Source organism: Spizellomyces punctatus (assembly GCF_000182565.1).
Source record: "Spizellomyces punctatus DAOM BR117 chromosome Unknown supercont1.3, whole genome shotgun sequence".
NCBI lineage: Eukaryota > Fungi > Chytridiomycota > Chytridiomycetes > Spizellomycetales > Spizellomycetaceae > Spizellomyces > Spizellomyces punctatus.
The window spans coordinates 342,382-359,544 of NW_015971539.1; the positions used below are offsets into that span (position 1 = coordinate 342,382).

Sequence of the window (17,163 nt, forward strand, 5' to 3'; positions counted from 1 at the left end):
CAACCCGAACCCGAACGTCCCCATAATACCAGAGCTTAGTTGCCCGTTCCTCGTCACTCTGCAAAGGTTCGCAACTCATACGCATAGCATCAGCTGAGGATGTGGTAATGTCTCCAATTGCTTAACAAATGGACATGAAAGTGATATATGCCGTCTCCCTCAGGCGGTCTCAGGCGGAAAGATCCACGTCCATGGCTAAACGTAACGTGAACCTGCACTAGCAAGCCACGCCGTAAGCCACATCATGGAAGCATTTTCCATTTGTTTTTCTTTCACCGGCGCACTCCAATGAAGGTTGATAATGCAAGAGCACGGTGGGATATTGAAAAGTTGTCCATTCCCTCCAACCCTTTGACTTCAGATGGCAGGGGGTAGTCCGAGTATGCACTTTCCCAAGTGTCCAACCCAGCGTTCATGCGTTCATCCAGTACGGGATTTCGGGTGGAAATCTCCATTTCGCTTTGCCATCAAAGTATGATTGGATTTAAGTTGGCTAAATCTGCTTCTCACTTCCTTACCCGGGAAAGAAAAACCAACCCCGACAAGGCAGCGATGAACTACTTGATGTACATTTTTGGTACAGGTACAAGATACACATTAAAATAATACGATCGGGTGGGTGGTGAGAGAACCCTATTCAAATAAAAAAACTACCAAACTCTACCAAAACCTTTCCTCCACCGCCGCCTTGTTGAAGCAACCGGCCAAGTGATATAAGAGAGAGAGAAAAATAATGTGGATGCCCCCAAATGACTGTTAGAAAATAAATTCGCAGAGGACACAAGATACGGAAGTATCTCTCTCGGCGTGTTAGATAGGGTGATTGATTTGCAAACATTGCTCGTCCGTTTCGTGAAGGCGCAGACGGCTGCTTCGCTAAAGAAAAACTGTCCGCTATGTGTGCTGCTCTCTTCCTAAGACTCGTCGCGTTGAGGTGGCGGACTTCGACTAAAATTGCGGACGAGCTTGGATAAGTTTTCTTGGTTCCTTACAGAACCATACTCAAAGTGGAATAAAGGACTGCGAAACTCACTTGCGTGCTCGTATCTCCACAATGCCCTGTTCTGCAAGACGTCTGGACAATTCCGTTGACTATATCGGCGGCGTCAGCAATGCAATCAGTATGCAGAGATGTAGATAGTATTCTACCTTTAGCATTCCCGGGAACTGTTTCGGCCTGTAGGACTCAAAGGGCAAGGATTGAACTACCGCCAGCACCGGCTTTCCTTCTACGGCATCACGGCCAACCATCTGCTTCAAGTTGCCCTCTGCTGGCCTCCTGTTCCCGTGACGAATGCAATGAGTACGAGCACCGGATTTATTGCATAGTTTGCCGCAAAAGTGCAGAGAGCATACATCATGCTGACGTTGAGGAACTCCCTCATGGGCAACCAGAACTTACCCTAGCGAAACGTCCACAAGCTGAAACCGAAACGAGTATCGTCCAGGCAAACGAACAGACAAGTCCGGATATAAAAACATCATTTTCCGCTTATCGTCCACATCTTTTAATGATTGAGCTATGGCCACCTGGGAACCAACTACTGCGTGCACGCTGGCATCTGCTGCGTCGTTTCCACCGCCTTGGGCGTATACGTTTTCTACCAAACTGCGATCCTCTGTGCCCTCTGGGTTCCAAAGTGATGCATGGCATACTAGGAAAGGAGCTTCTTCGCAGCTACAAAACGCGGACAATGTGCTTAGGTGCGACACATTCTGTCGCAAAAATCGACATTATACTGTTGGCATACCTGTCTATTTCCTTGCCAGCAGCATCCAGTCTCACCAATTCCACTACTGGCGGCTACAAGGTCAAAATATTGGGAGACGCCATGTCAGTGGATATTGGCGGGAATCACGCCAGATAAACAAGCAATCGAAATCATACCGGATCAACGGCTCGCCGGTCTAGTCGAGCAAGGGTGAGCAATGATGCACGTGGTATAGCAGAAAACACAGCACACCTTGTGTGTGTGTGCGTGTGTGTGCGGCAAACTCTTACCTTTATTTCCAAATCCGCAACAGCGTGCACGTACTGGGTGTTGAAGGATTCTCAACTGATATGAACACACCATTCTATTAATCCGCAATATTTGAGACACACACACACACATGAGCAAAGACGACGAAGAAACCAAAAGGTTGCGCATAACACGTACGATGCGGTTGAAGGTGCATCTGATGCGGGATTTTGCTGTGACTGCGGTGGGTTTGACGCTGCCCTATCAGACGAAAGTGGTCCTCTCCCATAAGCATCAGAATTCCGCGGGCCCGGATCCCGTTGATGCGGTCCGTCGACAACGCTGTCGATGGATAATGGATGACGCCGTCCAGATTGGGAATGAGACTTGTTTGACTGCAGATTAGATGCAGACGACATTGTTTAAATGTGGTTGTCGGTTGGGTGGGGGAAACCCGGTAACAGCTTGCGACCAGGCGGAATTTTCAAGACACAATGTTGTAGTGTGTCCAAACGAGACGAGTGGGAGGCGATCCAATGACTGGAAGCAAATGCAGCTTGGTTATGAATTCTGGCGCGGGCAGGTCTCCCGCAGGCCAAACGCCCAACTTTTTTTCAGGCGAAGGGGGGAGGACGGGGAGTGGAAGGGAGGAAAAAGGTATCCAGTCTTTCCGAGACAAGGGCTCCGAATTTCGGCCGACCACAAGAAGTACTTTTGGCTCGACTGGTTTCGAAAAAGTGAATCCACGTGTTCCGAAGCCAATGGAGAGAACCAAGTGATTTCATGACCATTGGATAACCACACGTAATCCATCCTGGTTCCCGGACTGTCGTAGTAGACGAGTCTTCCACGGCTCCCACGAATGTGGGCGCTGACTAATCACCCACCATTCAGTTACTATGCCGCAGGTCGAACCATCCCCCACGCCCTTGTGACAGGTGAAAAAAAGTTCCAACTCTGGAATCTTTTCGGGGTGCAGGAATGGGTGGCATAACCCCTTACAAATTGGCATATTGTTGCACTGGGAGAAGGATTTCCTTTTGAGAGTAACCCTTGAATGACCTGGATATATTCGTGCCGTTTTTGCCTGTTGTCTAGAGAATATCCCTTGTGTACGAACTGTCCACGTCGTGGGTCGTGTTCGTGATCGTTTGTTGACGACGCGACGGGCCCCACAGCCCTTTCAAGGGAATTTTTTGCAAAATTCGAAACGATTGCTTGGTAGAGACATGAATGGGGATCTCTAGCCAGCTGAGCACCATCACCGATCAGCTGAGCCAATATCGCTGCTTACCCGAAAAATGTTTACCCCACGTGACATGCGCTCATAGCTGAACGCCTCACTCTTGCGGCTGGAAGCATTGGATACTGGCTGTTGAATGCTTGAGTCAGCTCCGATCCACGGACCAGACAATTCAAGGTGTGGAAATTCTGTGGAAACTTTTGAGACAATGAATGGGTAACATTTTCTGAACAATGGGGCGAATGGGCGCAGTTCAACCCCAAAATGTCGGTGGCTCCAAGGTCGGACCCTTGGAAGGTCGCACGGGAGAATCCACCACAGATAGATGGGAGATAGGAAGAAGCACAATGCGTTCTGCAGGTTTTTTTTTTTATTGTATTTTAGGGTTGTAGACATGCAATTAGGTTGCGATCATTACCCTGAAACAGTGTGAGATTTCTAGTCAAAATCAAGAAACGCATCTCCGCGGACCTTCCCGGAGACTATTAGCCGGGTCGAACTCGTCAAATTACATGATTTCGTAGATTGTCTGCTCCGTGGGTGAAACTCCTTTGTTGATTACTTGGCGGTTGCATGAGCTCTCCCTTGAAAAGTGTTCATGTCGCATGGGTGAATTTAAAAAAATTATGCAAGTTGCACAAATCAACTTTGTAAATGTTACTGAACGGACTCCCCGGAATCTGGCATACGACTACAACTCTCCCCATGCAGGCGAAAGACACTGGAAATATCTTGTGGCTTGGGTGTGCGAAGGCTTGTACACGTCATACCGCGTATTAGATAAGCCCGGACCTTATGACGTCACATTGAGGTTGCCAATGGCCCTTGTATTTAAGATTTCTCCTCCTACTAGAGTCCTTTCGTTTTTGAACGTCCAGCTTGCAAAAAAGTTTACAAGTTTTAAAGTAATAGTTTGACAATATGCCTTCTCAAACCAAGGAGAGTTCTGCGGAGCCTACGTATGAGTATCACGGTGGTGCCCCTCCACCAAAAGCAACAGACAAGATTGTCCAACCTGCCCAAGAAGAAGCGGAGGTGAAAGGTATGACCCTTTCATTACTGTAGCCATTAACTGCGAAAGTAGGAAACTCACATGTAACATCCATAACGGATTTAGATGCCATCATCCACGAAACTGTTGCTGAAGTGGAACGCGAAGAGATCCAGCCTGTCGTTGAAAGAGAGCGGATTCAGACAGAAATTCAGCAGGTCGTGCAACCTGTTTTGGATGTTGTGACCGAGGCACCTACAGTGGAGAAGGTCGAGTTGCAGGAGGAGAAACACAGATATCGCGAGAAAGTCAAGTATGTATCCATTCTCGTGGGGCGTCCGAGATAAAGTACGGAATTGACATAATTTGACGCATGATGCAGAGAGGCCGACCTAGAGCGATACCAGGAACAAGCCGATGCATTCAAGGACGAGATTCATGAAAGTGCTGTTATCCACGAAAAGGTTCGTTTTTGGACTATTTTTTTTTTTTACTTTTGGAGCCAACCCGCTGATTTAAATATCAAACGACCACTTAGGTTTATAAAGAGCCTATCATCCACGAAACAGTCAAGACAAAGATAATCACAGAAGTGCAACCCGTCATTGAGCGAGTTATCCATAAAACTCATGTCGTGGAAGAGTACGTATATTGAGCATGTTACAGGACACAAATTACCGTAATTAACCTTTATTTTTTTCCATTAGAACCAAACCAATTAAGGAGACTTTTATTAAAGCACCTGTTGTCCATGACCAGGAGATTGCTCCTCCTATATCCATGGAAGAGTTTGAGACGCTCAGCAAGTCACCTGAAAAGACTCCGACAAAGAGAAAGGTATGTCGACCAATAGATTGTACTTATCATAAATCGTGCTGACACAAGGTGGGCATGTTAAGTCAAGGGCCTCACTTAGCCCTTCCCCACTTGATGGCGACGGGCCCATGACGCGATTGAAACGAAAAAAGTTGGCTGAGGCAACAGAAAGTGAAACCGGGCCAGCCGAAGTGACAGAGCTTGTGGATGATGGTTATGTCGAGGTCGACCAGCCGTCTCTAAAGCCCTCCACCATCCACGGTACGGTAGAAAAAATTGTGGGAGCTGTTGAGGCTGGTGTTGGCGAATTGATTGGAAATGATGGGTTGGTAGCTAAAGGCCAAGCAAGAAAGGTCGAAGGGGAGTTGGAAATTGAGGCTGCACAGGCAGCCAAGAAGCGGAAAGTGGATGTTTGAAAACTTTTGATAATTGATGACGGTGTAAATATGTGCGAAATATGATTTTTTTGGAATAGCAAACGTTCTTTGCAACGCTCACCCGAAACAAGACCTCTATATCTCGCATATCTACAATATTGGGTATCTACACAACAAACAGGGTTTGGGGGGACCTGATTGTAAATGATTGTAGTTATATTTGGTTGTCAATTAGGAGTATAAGTCAATATTTGCAACCAGGTCTGCAGACCTGGGTCCGCGACTCACTGGGAACTCGTCGGATTGATTTGGAGTAAGTGCGAAATATGGTTTTTTTTGGAATAGCAAACGTTCTTTGCAACGCTCACCCGAAACAAGACCTCTATATCTCGCATATCTACAATATTGGGTATCTACACAACAAACAGGGTTTCGCCAATAAAGCCACAAAATATGAGCACGCAAACCACAACGCCTTCCAGATTTTCAAAATCATGTTCCCCCATCTTCACACACTACGCACAGAAAAATATTAACTTCATACAAGAAAGAAAATCTTTGGTCTATAGGAGAATACAGCGGCCAATCATTCTGCATCGTCCACAATACCAGGACAAGATACATCGATTTGAACTCCCACAGCATCCTCACCAATATCGTCCATGAAGGCAACCTTTCCAGGCTTCACAGCGAATACACGGATTTCAGGAGGGCTTTTGGTCAAATCAGGCACAATTCGCACCCACACACGATCAAATATGCGCACAGTTTGCGTGTCCACGGTTGCGGGATCAAATGTGCGGCGTTTGGGTTTGGTGGCTTTAGCGTCACCGGCGGGGGTGGACGGTGTTTGATGCAAAGACGACGAATTATCACGAAGAGATACGGAGTCGTTCGACGATATGCATGGGGTAATATTGGGATGACTTTCAGGGTTGGCGGATTCACCTTCAGGCTTGCCATTCGACGATGCGTCGCTCCCACTGCAAATGATATCTACTGCATCTTCTGCGTCTCCAATGTTCAAGTTCTCCAAGCTACCAATAACAGCGGCCATTCCATTACTATCCTTCTTCCAATAGATTCGAAGTTTGCCAACTTCCCCTTTGACCTCTTCACACCCAACAACCTCGCCCAACTCGATTGAATCCTCAAGCCAAATTCGCTTTTCGAGTCCGTACTTGGGAACCAAGACGTCAAAACCTCTGGTCCCCACATTGTACACAATAGCCTCTGCAAAAATTCCGTCTTTCGCCGATGTTTGATTGCTTTGCGTTCCGTTGACGGCCCCCTTTTCACACAATCGCTTCAAATATGCACACAAGAAAAGCTTTTGACTAGCTTCTTGTGCGTCTTTACTTGCGTCTTTCCGATCGTTACATTGCTTGGCAACTAGAGTTACTTCTTTCGTATTGTAAATGTCGTACTCGACGTTGTCAATGGCAGCTTCCAGCATGCGATGGACCATAACATCACAATAACGACGAATGGGCGAGGTGAAATGAGTATAGAGCGGAACGTTCAGCGCATAGTGATGCCACTTTGTAATGTCAATGGCCCCAGTACAGAAATATTTCGCTCGCTGCATTGGTTTGATGCACAGTTGCTGCAACACAGAGCGCTGAAATGCATGCGGTATCGATTCAAACGAGGTTTGCAGGGACGCAGAGGTGGAAGAATCGATGGTATATCCCAATTTGGCCGCAAAAGCTACAAATTCATCCATACTCCTCTTCAGAGGGTTTCGATGATTGCGTAGCAAGGCCGAATTAGAGAATCGGCTACTGATCTTTTGCGCAACAGCCATGTTCGCCAACAGCATGAACTCTTCGATCAGCTTGTTGCTGTCTTTGATCTCGTATACTCCCGTACTCACGGGGTTCCCATAATCATCAATGGCAAACCATAACTTTACATTTTGAATGGACAACGCGCCATTTTCAAACCTGCGTCGCCTCATCATCTTGCTGAATTCGTATAGTCGCAGGACATCTCCTTTTATATCTTCGATAGTCGTGTTTCCACTAATTTCAACTTGAGGCAGTCCCTCCCAGTCCTTCCCGTCAATGAGCCTCTGAGCATGATCATAGCTTAACTTGGCGCAAGACTTGATAATAGTTCGTCCAAACCAAGGAGTTCCAATCACCATCGCAGAGGAATTCATCTTCCAAATCACCGAAAAGGCCAGGCGTTCTACTCCAGGGTTCAAACTGCACAGTTCCTCACAAAGGAGCCTGGGTAACATAGGGATCGCCTTCTGGACAAGATAGACGGTTGTAGCACGATGTCGTGCTTCCTTGTCCAACGCGGTTCCTGGGCGTACAAAATGCGTAACATCAGCAATATGCACGCCGACTTCAAATGTTCCATCTCCTAATGGTTTGACGGAAACAGCATCGTCCAGATCCCGAGCAGTTTGCGGATCAATTGAAAAAATGCGCTCTGAGCGCAGATCCCGACGTTTTCTGTACTCCTCCTGTGGGATACTCCAAGGAACTGGTGGTAGGCAAGCTAATACTTCATCGGAGAACGCATCCCACGTAACTCCTGCGTCCACGAGGAGAGCATCAGTCTCTATTGAGATCTCGCCCATTTGTCCAAGTGTGCCCGTGACCACACCAAAAGGATGCTGTGAACTGGCGGGCCATCTAAGTACAGCCGCTTTGAAGAGAATGTTTTGATAAGCCACCGGGTCTTGAAGAAAATCTTTTGGCGCATGCTCAATTGGAATCGCCAGCAACGCAACGCGCTTATCGCTCTGTAAATTGGTCACATAAATTGTCAGTTGCATGCATGCATTCACAGACGCACAAAGCATACTCACGGGCTTGAACCAGACAATCTTTGGAGGTCGATCACGGTTAGCATGTCTATCTCGCATCTGAGAAATAGGAGAATCGAATTGGAGGGTCCCAGCAAACGACCGATCCTGACGACGTTCCGAAATGTAAACGACCTTTCCGTACACGCGATTCTCTACATCTTAAATTCAGGAAGGTTAAAACGAAGGTTAAAACGTTGAGGTAAAACCCTTCAAAAGAGCGCGCAAAGATACTTTACCAATATCTTCTTCATCCTCAGGAGCTAGTTCTTCCTCGCTACTATAACCCTCCGCGACGACATCACACTTGGCCTGGCGTTCCTGGTTACTCTTCCTCCTCTGTTCTCGTCGATTCCTCTCCCCATTTACTTCCTTTTGAAGATCTTGACCTTCCAGAAGCATGACGACTACTACATCTCCTTCAAACGCGCGATTCCGATTCTTCATTCCACAAATGTATATATCTTGTTCATCGTCGTTGACACTCACATACGAGTCAAAACGGTTGCGTTTGTTGATACGCAAAGAACCCAGCTTTAACGTCCCGTCCTTCAATCCTTCAGCCACTTGTGTACTCGTAATGTACCTAGAAAGTCACTAAGAGTTAAAAAGATTTATATTGTTGTTGTATAAAATGGAACTATCACGCACTCTTCGTAGATATTCCGTCTCGCGGACACATGGGGGGATGCTCGGGGGCTTCCATACGACTCTCGAACAGCACTAGATCGAGGAGAGGCGGATGCGGATGCGGGAGTATCTTGCTGGCGCCAAGATAAAGGTCCTTCTGGTGTGTTGGCCTGCGACTTTTCTCCAAACGATTTCTTCCCACGTTCTTTCTTCCGTGACAATGGGATACCGGTGTCAGGATTCCCCTCATTCTCGAAAACAGTGCGACCTTGACGATCAGAACTAGTTTGTTGATCATTCTTTCTGGGCGTTTCGTTCCGAGCTGATGCTCCCCGTCGGCGCACACCGTCGTCGGCGCCGCTCCTATTGATATGCTCATGGCTTTTGGCTTGACGTATAGACGGCGATGGTTGGATTCCTGCTCGATTGCCTTTTGGTGTTTCCGGTGCTAACCCGTAGGCCAATGCTTTACCCATATCAGTTCTCCCACCAGATAGAGTTTTTTCTTTTCTCGAACCATCCCCCGCTGTGAATGGCCGGCCGTGGGATTTCATATTTCCATTATTACTGGCCGCCTCATTACGAGAACCTTCGTGGCGAATAATTTGATGAGACTTTGCTTTGCGAATGGGTCGCTTGCTGGGAGTAGGACCACTCAATGCGGTCAAGTCTGCATAGTCAATTACTTCTTCTTCCTCGTCCTTTCTGCCAGGTGTCCGGATGCATGCATCGTGCGCTGGGTTGTTGGGCACATCCTTGAGTTTCCTTGAAGAAGTAGGTGGACCCGCGTTGGTGAGCGTCGACGGAGGAGCGGGTGTACCATCGCTGTAACTGACATCTGGATTGCCAGGACTCCGAGGAGAGGTGGAACAGGATCTGGTAACAAGAAGCTTTCCACCTGAAGCAAGGGTACGGCTTTCGATCACCAAAATAGGTGTTTCTTGATCATCCAAATGTTGTGCCTGCTTTTGCTTGTTCTTTTTTCGATTGCGTGACTTTTTCTGCCCTATACCCTCTACACCTTTGACATCTGAAGGAGGTACAGAGGGCTTGCTCTCAGTAAAGGGGTTTTCGCTTTGGAGAGCACCGTCTCCTTCCAGCACTTCCACGTCCAACGCATCTCTGGAGCCAGTCGATTTCCGTTGATGTCGCTTTCTTCTTGATTTCTTGGGATCAGACGCACCTTGTCCGGTCGTTCCATTTTCACCCACATTGCTGGTCTCCAGCTCTGCCTGAATAGGAGGAGAATGCCCTTGCGAATCTCTTCTTTGAGCATTCTTCTTGTTCTTGGTGTTTTGACGTGTTGTCGTGTTAGATGATGATTGGATCTTTGATGACTGATGTACCGGAGACTTTTCAGATGTTCCAGAGGCATGTCCATCCGTCATTTGCAATCCAGATCCTTCGTTCGTACCGTGGCTGCCTCGTCTTGCGCTGCTTCCACTATGTTGCCTGCTGTGCTTAATTGGCGAAACAGGGCCAGTTTCTTCGCTATATGCCTCATTTGCGTGGTCTTTGAGAGATGCCTTAGCGAGCTTGTGGTGAGGAGGAGGTATGTAACTATACGAGCTTCGTTCTGGATCGTAGCCACTCTTTCCACCTCGTCGACTTCCCTTGCCACCTCGACCGGGGTGAGAGTCTCTCCTCGGGAAAGTATCACTGGATGGCATCTCTGCGCTAGGCGGAATATACGACGCGGAACTCATTGTCGTTTGATACTGAGAAACAAGCTTTTCCGACTAAGAATGCGGAAAAACTTGAGTTGGACGGAATGGACGTATGGGTAGATGGAAAGACCTTGGTACATACCCTTATGCAAACCAGCTCGATGCTCCGCAGAGATTCCCACTCGTTGACCTCTCCGTATCCAAAACCTTGATTCCCTGATACCAGATGCTTTGGAAGCTGCCGACTCAAGATTAAAAAAGGGAACTGCTAAAACTCGGCCACAAGTGTCAAAGCCAAGGCACTTTCAAGTGCGCCCAATTTGGTTTAATGACGTTCACGTGATATACGCGCTACGTAAAAGACGGACTGTTCCTGTCCTGGAAGGAGTGTGACGTTTTGATGGTTTATGGGCTGGACGACTTGCAACGTCCAAGGGAGGTAGCGGGTTTTACAAATGGGTCCTTAGCGTGACGTTAAGCTCTACCTGTTTTATGCGAATAAAACCTGACTTTGAACTTGCTGGCCCTGCTTTTGTATCATTCGTTGAGCTTGCCTCGTCCTGCTGCAACTGGCTTGAGTGACCACAATGTGTCCGCCTACAGGAAAAAGCCTCAAAGAGCGCTTCAAATCGGGATATATTGTTGAACATGTTCACAGAGAGGAAACTTATATCACCGCTGACTTGACAGTCACTGGTCAGACCCGTCTTTCTCACCTCGGTCACGACGTGGCCGAGCTCGCCCTCAAAGTGACGTTTGAAACACCCTCTCGCCTGCATATTGTCATTGGTGACCGCCAAAACCGACGATGGAGGGTACCAGAGTCCATTTTTGAGCGGCCCAGTCCTGATAGAGATCTCAAGGTTGATGATCTGGCCTACAGTGTGGATGTGTTGACGGACAAACCAGGTGAAAATGGCCTTATCCCTGACACGATTTTATCGGTTACTCGTAATGAGGATGGCGCACCCGTCTTTCGCGCGAGTTTGAGTCAGATGGTGTTCAAGGATCAGTATATTGAACTGGTTAATACTGGGATTGCTCCGAAAAATGCGAATATTTATGGGCTTGGAGAGAACGTTTCAGCATTGCGAAAGGACCCTGATGGGAGTATATGGACTATATTTGCCAGAGGTATGCGGTTGGCGCTTGGGGCTTTTTCAAGTACCTCGTCTCAAAACATTTGCAAGATGCGCCAAGTCCACCAAATGAAAATCTTTACGGCTGTCGTAAGTGTGTCGCATGATGGCATGGTTGATTACTTTCATTGCTTCACTCTTGGTTCGTTTAGATCCTGTGTACATGGAACTTCGCGATGGCAAAGCTCACGGTGTGGTAAGAAGCCTCGCTCTCCAATCCATTCCGTCATGAACATTTGTTGACATTGACCCGGTGCTATAGTTTCTTCTTAACAGTAACGGAATGGACATTGAGCTGCATCCAGGAACTCTCATCTACAAGATCATTGGGGGGATTCTCGAGTTCTATGTCCTGCTCGGACCAACGCCTTTGGATGTCTGCCGCCAATATACAGATGTTGTTGGACTGCCAGCCCCTATCCCTTACTGGTCCTTGGGATTTCATCAATGTCGATGGGGATACTATACATTGGATGAAGTCAAGAAGGTCGTTAGGAATTTTAAAAAGGCAAAGATTCCGTTGGACTGTATGTGGTTTGATATTGAGTACGTACTGTTTCTGGTGTCTGGGTAACATCATCTCCATTGCCGGCTGACCGGGGCTTTGTATGGAACTGTGTAGCTACATGGAAGAATTTAAGGATTTCACGTACGACCCCATCCGTTATCCAGCAGCAGAACTTCAAGCGTTCATAGACAAACTTCACGAAAGAAACCAGCACGCCATCATGATTGTCGACCCAGGCGTCAAAGTCGAAACAAATTACCCGTCCTTTGAACAAGGTCTTCAACTCGACATTTACATGAAAAACCGCAAGAGAGCCAACTTTATGGGGAAAGTATGGCCAGGACGGGTTCACTTTCCAGACTTTTTTCATCCAAAAGCTTATGAATACTGGGATCGGTGCTTGAGGGAATGGTACGAAATCTCGCATTTAGACGGTGTTTGGCTGGACATGAACGAGCTGGCCAATTTCTGCAAAGGCGAATGCAAGGACGATCCCAGAACACCGAATAAGGCGGTGAACCTGGATGAATTGATCCAACCGGATCTTTCTGGGCCGGCTTTGCATATTCATCCTTTGGAACCCGACGAGGAGGTACAGAGTGATGCCGGGTCAAATTGTTCTACAGCGACAGAGGTTGAATCTGTATTTGATGACTTGGAATTTGACGCTGGGGAGGATATAGGAGAAGTTGGAGAGGTACCGGTGGAAGAGTTGCAAGAAGTGCAGACATATTCCTTAAAAGATCTTCTCGAGTCAAATATAACAAATGCCGAGTCTGGAGGGGGCAAGGAGGGAGCTGTCGGGTTTTCAATTACTGGGACTCAACAAAAGGAATCTACTGCGACACCAGAATCAACTCCTGAAATCATCTCCAGTTGGGAAGGTTTGCCTCGACCCTGCACGCCCGAACCGCCCAACGTTCCACCCCTCTCCCAGAGCCTACCCTCTCAGCCTCTCTACTCCCCCGACCGACGTCGTTCCCTCCCTCAGCGTCGTTGCTCCGCCTTCCACCACAACTGCTACACACACAGGGAATCCCACCAGTTACACCATCACACTCACCACTGTACACTCGAATACCCGCCGTACCGTATCAACAATGCAGGGGAGCGAGAAGATCTCCACACAAACACAACATCGATGGACTCTGTGCATTATGGCGATGTTTTGGAGTACGATGTACATAATTTGTATGGACACATGGAGTCCATTGCAACATACAAGGCTTTGACGGTTATAGAAGGTGGAAAAAGGCCTTTTGTGCTATGTCGGAGTACGTTTGCCGGAAGTGGACGGTGGACTACCCATTGGTTGGGTGATAACTGTGAGTCTTTAGCATACGTGCAGCATGGGATGCTTGACTATTACTGATTTGATCATGTTCAAAAGTCTCAACCTTTGAATCTCTCGCCTATTCCATCCCTGGCTGCATCAATTTTCAGCTCTTTGGCATCCACATGGTCGGTCCGGACATTGGAGGGTTCAACGGAGAACCAAGTGAAGAACTCCTGACTCGCTGGATGCAAATGTCTGCTTTCTACCCTTTCAGCCGGAACCACAACGTTCGGGGCGCCAAACCCCAAGAACCGTTCGTTACACCCCAAGTTACGCATGCATCTCGCATTGCGCTGCACACGCGGTACAAGCTTTTACCGTACTGGTACACGCTTTTCCACGAAGGCTGGACAAGGGGAACACCCGTTCTCCGTCCGTTGTGCTGGGAGTTTCCTATGGATCCCAAAACCTGGGACATGGACACGCAATTTATGATCGGTCCTTCCATTTTGGTTGCACCTATATTGCGACAAGGTCAAGAGAGGATCGTACCTTACCTTCCCAAATCCAACTGGTACAATTTGTATCATTACAAGGAGATCCCCTCGGCGATGCCGTTCATGTCGGCGCCGCTCACGGAGCCTACCCCCGCGTTCATACGAGGGGGATATGTCGTGCCTACCCATCATACACCCAGCTTGACTGTACATGACAGTCGGGAGTCGGGGTACGACCTCCTTGTTGCACTGGATGACTCGCAGAATGCCGGGGGAACATTGTACATTGATGACGGCATATCCTTGAAAACAACTCCTACAAAGTCATCGTATGAAATATCCTTTACGGCAACCGCATCTTCTGTTCGGTCCTCTGGTGCAAAGGTTGCAGAAGACGTTGAATGGGCCATCCCGGATTCGTATATAGTTCATGAGATTGTGGTGATGGGAGTGCGGACAGAGGATGAGAATACGGATAAGCCGTTTCGCGTTACAGTGAATGGAGATGCCAGACAGTCGACTTTGGATATAGGGGTGTTGAAAATGGATGTGGGCGTCCATGTTTCTGAGGCCTTTGAGGTGGTTTGGGGCTGGGGGGACTGACAAACCATTGAGTTTTTTTCTTTTTTGTTTCCCCTTGTATATAGTTGAACTTTTAGGGCCGATATCTCTCTCTTTTTGTTGCATAGTTTTCTTGTAACTGCCGTGTACTATGTAAAACTTGGAGGAACGACTTTCTCAACATTTTTTCACCGTCCCAGTTCAACATTGAATGTGACAAGTCACTTGTTTCAAGTTTCCATATGACAATTAGGATTTTGTCACTCCATGTGAATGATATTTGGACAGATCCGTAGAATGCAGGATCCTTGGCAGTCCGTTGAATCATCCAAGGATGTTTTAGAACACTTTGCAAGTTAATCACACGTGATTTGCTTATATAAGCAACAAATTTCACATCGCACCACCCTCAGCTATCGAATGACCTTTCTCATTCCACTTGAACAAATGCCAATCTGTTTCTTTTTTTTGTTTCGTGGCGCTGAGTTTTAACTAAAGATGGCTCGATCATATGCAAAAAGTAGGCCCACTTTTATGAATGTGGTTTTTCTTGCAGAGTCAGTCTGTTTTGTTTGGGTTGGTGGTTGACATGATTGAGAGCGTGATCCCATCTGGCTTGCTTTGCTTTTTGTTTATGGCCCGTTGAGAAGTCTCTCTCGTTTGTTCACTGACGTCTCCGCGTCGAATATGTAAAGTGCATATCTATTACTTTCATCTAAAAGGACCCCCTGTCACCCGCACACGATCCTGAACCAAACGCTGGCAATGATGATGGACGGGAATGCAACCCGGTTGTTGAAGCAGACGCTTGTGATTGGGATGCAAGAGATTGATTTTGGTATGAAGGAGTTGCGTATTATGTTCATTAACATACTGGTTTAACATTTGCTTGTAGCGACAGCAATAGTATGCTCATTTCTGTCGGCCCTCCTCCTTGTGGGAACAATTCGCATCGTCCTCGAAAAGTGTTTGATGGATACCATCTCATGGCAAGAAAAGGTGGGTACGTGTGTTTGAACATTGTCCCATACCCGTGTGTTGAACGGTTTGGTTTGGATTTTAGACCTGCAAAACACATGCCTCCGATTTGAAATCTGGCGTACCGACCTAGACTCCAACACCATATTCCATTGAGCACACTACACCAAAGCGCCCACACCCAAAAGGGTTGCTTCCATACCATTATTTTACTGATACCTGATACAAACATCTTTGCATTTGTATATATGTAGACTAACGATATATTGTTTGATATTATTATGAGAGATCTTTATTGTTAGTTCTTTGTTTGCTTTTGGATTTGCTTGTTTTTGTCATTGTGGAGAATAGAGAGAGAGACATAGCTCCCTGATCGTCGTGGTTGCGCAAGGCTGACTTGCAGATCTTGCAGTGATTTGGTATCTAGCACACACACTCGTCTCAATTGCCTTGAAACCCCAAAGGCATGTTGCGCAGCTGTTCACAACGGGATAACAGCATGTCTTTTCCTTTGATGCATATCCAGTTGTGCTTTGACCTGCAACAAGAACCAGAAGCCTTTCCTTGTTTGCAACGGCAACAGTCGCCGATCTCCCCCCCTCAAGGACACGTTTTGCAAAAGTTGCCCCAAACGTTGGTCTTTTCAATTTTCAATATTTGCTATAAAAGGTTACATGAATCCTTTGCAGCCAATCAGCTTCATCCATCATTTAGTCTAATATGGCAATGTGGCGCAGTCCACCCCAAGCGAATTTCCTACAAGAACCGAGTTGTCCGGACGGTTTCCCCCTCCTTCCCATCAACCCCCATCTTCGACCTCCCAACCCTTTCCCCACACTCTCCAACAACACTTGCAAACATGGTTCAGCAGTACAAAGTTGGTGCGTATATGGTTGGTCCTTTACTGTCTGGTACGCGTTCTAACACGTTGGTTTTAACAGCCGACATCACCCTTGCCGACTTTGGTCGTAAGGAGATTGAGCTTGCCGAGAACGAGATGCCTGGTCTCATGACCTCCGGGAAAAGTACGGAAAGTCCAAGCCTCTTACCGGTGCTCGTGTTGCTGGATGTCTGCACATGACGATCCAGACTGCTGTGTTGATGGAGACTTTGATTGTGCTCGGTGCTGAGATTACTTGGACCTCTTGCAACATCTTCTCCACACAAGACCACGCTGCCGCTGCCATGGCTGCTGCTGGTGCGTTGCTATCTTTTTGCATCTTTCTTTTTGGCGCGGTTGGCTTACATGGCGCTTTTAGGTATCCCCGTGTTTGCCTGGAAGGGTGAGACTGATGAAGAGTACAACTGGTGTCTTGAGCAGCAGTTGAAGGCGTTCAAGGATGGCCAGCCACCAAACATGATCCTTGACGACGGTGGTGACCTTACTGGTCTCATTCACGAAAAGTACCCTGAGCTCCTTGCTGGTATCAAGGGTGTCTCTGAGGAAACCACCACTGGTGTCCACAACTTGTACCGTATGTTGAAGGAGGGCAAGCTCAAGATCCCCGCCATCAACGTCAACGATTCTGTTACAAAGTCCAAGTTTGACAACTTGTACGGTTGCCGTGAGTCCCTCATTGACGGTATCAAGCGTGCCACCGATGTCATGATTGCTGGAAAGATTGGTGTCGTCGCTGGTTACGGTGACGTTGGCAAGGGTTGTGCTGCCGCTCTCAAGGGTATGGGTGCCCGTGTCAT

The 17,163-nt window shown here is 47.5% G+C and overlaps 5 protein-coding genes across 5 annotated transcripts; 3 read left to right on the plus strand and 2 right to left on the minus strand.

Moving 5' to 3' along the window:
- Positions 1 to 489: 489 nt before the first annotated feature.
- SPPG_01804 (uncharacterized protein) lies at positions 490 to 2,647 on the minus strand. The gene is made up of 8 exons (XM_016750117.1): positions 2,160 to 2,647; positions 2,003 to 2,076; positions 1,889 to 1,908; positions 1,752 to 1,804; positions 1,403 to 1,678; positions 1,150 to 1,279; positions 1,034 to 1,092; positions 490 to 948 (listed from the first exon to the last, which is right to left on the minus strand). The coding sequence occupies exons 1-8, from the start codon at positions 2,378 to 2,380 to the stop codon at positions 915 to 917; spliced, it is 867 nt and encodes a 288-aa protein (XP_016610760.1). The 5' UTR covers positions 2,381 to 2,647; the 3' UTR covers positions 490 to 914.
- A 1,406-nt stretch (positions 2,648 to 4,053) lies between these two features.
- Positions 4,054 to 5,618, plus strand: SPPG_01805 (uncharacterized protein). Its single transcript, XM_016750118.1, has 6 exons — positions 4,054 to 4,246; positions 4,322 to 4,508; positions 4,578 to 4,659; positions 4,734 to 4,837; positions 4,903 to 5,032; positions 5,095 to 5,618. Exons 1-6 carry the CDS (start codon positions 4,126 to 4,128, stop codon positions 5,425 to 5,427), a joined length of 957 nt encoding a protein of 318 aa, XP_016610761.1. The 5' UTR covers positions 4,054 to 4,125; the 3' UTR covers positions 5,428 to 5,618.
- An 83-nt stretch (positions 5,619 to 5,701) lies between these two features.
- On the minus strand, positions 5,702 to 10,772 carry SPPG_01806 (VacB and RNase II family 3'-5' exoribonuclease). Its single transcript, XM_016750119.1, has 5 exons — positions 10,649 to 10,772; positions 8,861 to 10,578; positions 8,449 to 8,795; positions 8,213 to 8,370; positions 5,702 to 8,146 (listed from the first exon to the last, which is right to left on the minus strand). Exons 2-5 carry the CDS (start codon positions 10,543 to 10,545, stop codon positions 5,975 to 5,977), a joined length of 4,362 nt encoding a protein of 1,453 aa, XP_016610762.1. The 5' UTR covers positions 10,546 to 10,578; positions 10,649 to 10,772; the 3' UTR covers positions 5,702 to 5,974.
- Positions 10,773 to 11,093: 321 nt separating this feature from the next.
- On the plus strand, positions 11,094 to 14,705 carry SPPG_01807 (uncharacterized protein; the record flags this gene model as incomplete). The annotated part of the gene is made up of 7 exons (XM_016750120.1): positions 11,094 to 11,640; positions 11,697 to 11,735; positions 11,798 to 11,841; positions 11,908 to 12,191; positions 12,268 to 12,667; positions 13,199 to 13,478; positions 13,544 to 14,705. The coding sequence occupies 7 exons, from the start codon at positions 11,094 to 11,096 to the stop codon at positions 14,527 to 14,529; spliced, it is 2,580 nt and encodes an 859-aa protein (XP_016610763.1). The 3' UTR covers positions 14,530 to 14,705.
- A 1,619-nt stretch (positions 14,706 to 16,324) lies between these two features.
- SPPG_01808 (adenosylhomocysteinase) lies at positions 16,325 to 17,155 on the plus strand (the record flags this gene model as incomplete). The annotated part of the gene is made up of 4 exons (XM_016750121.1): positions 16,325 to 16,346; positions 16,407 to 16,516; positions 16,555 to 16,663; positions 16,725 to 17,155. Coding segments are annotated over 4 exons (672 nt in total), but the record flags the coding sequence as incomplete, so codon positions are not given.
- Positions 17,156 to 17,163: the final 8 nt, after the last annotated feature.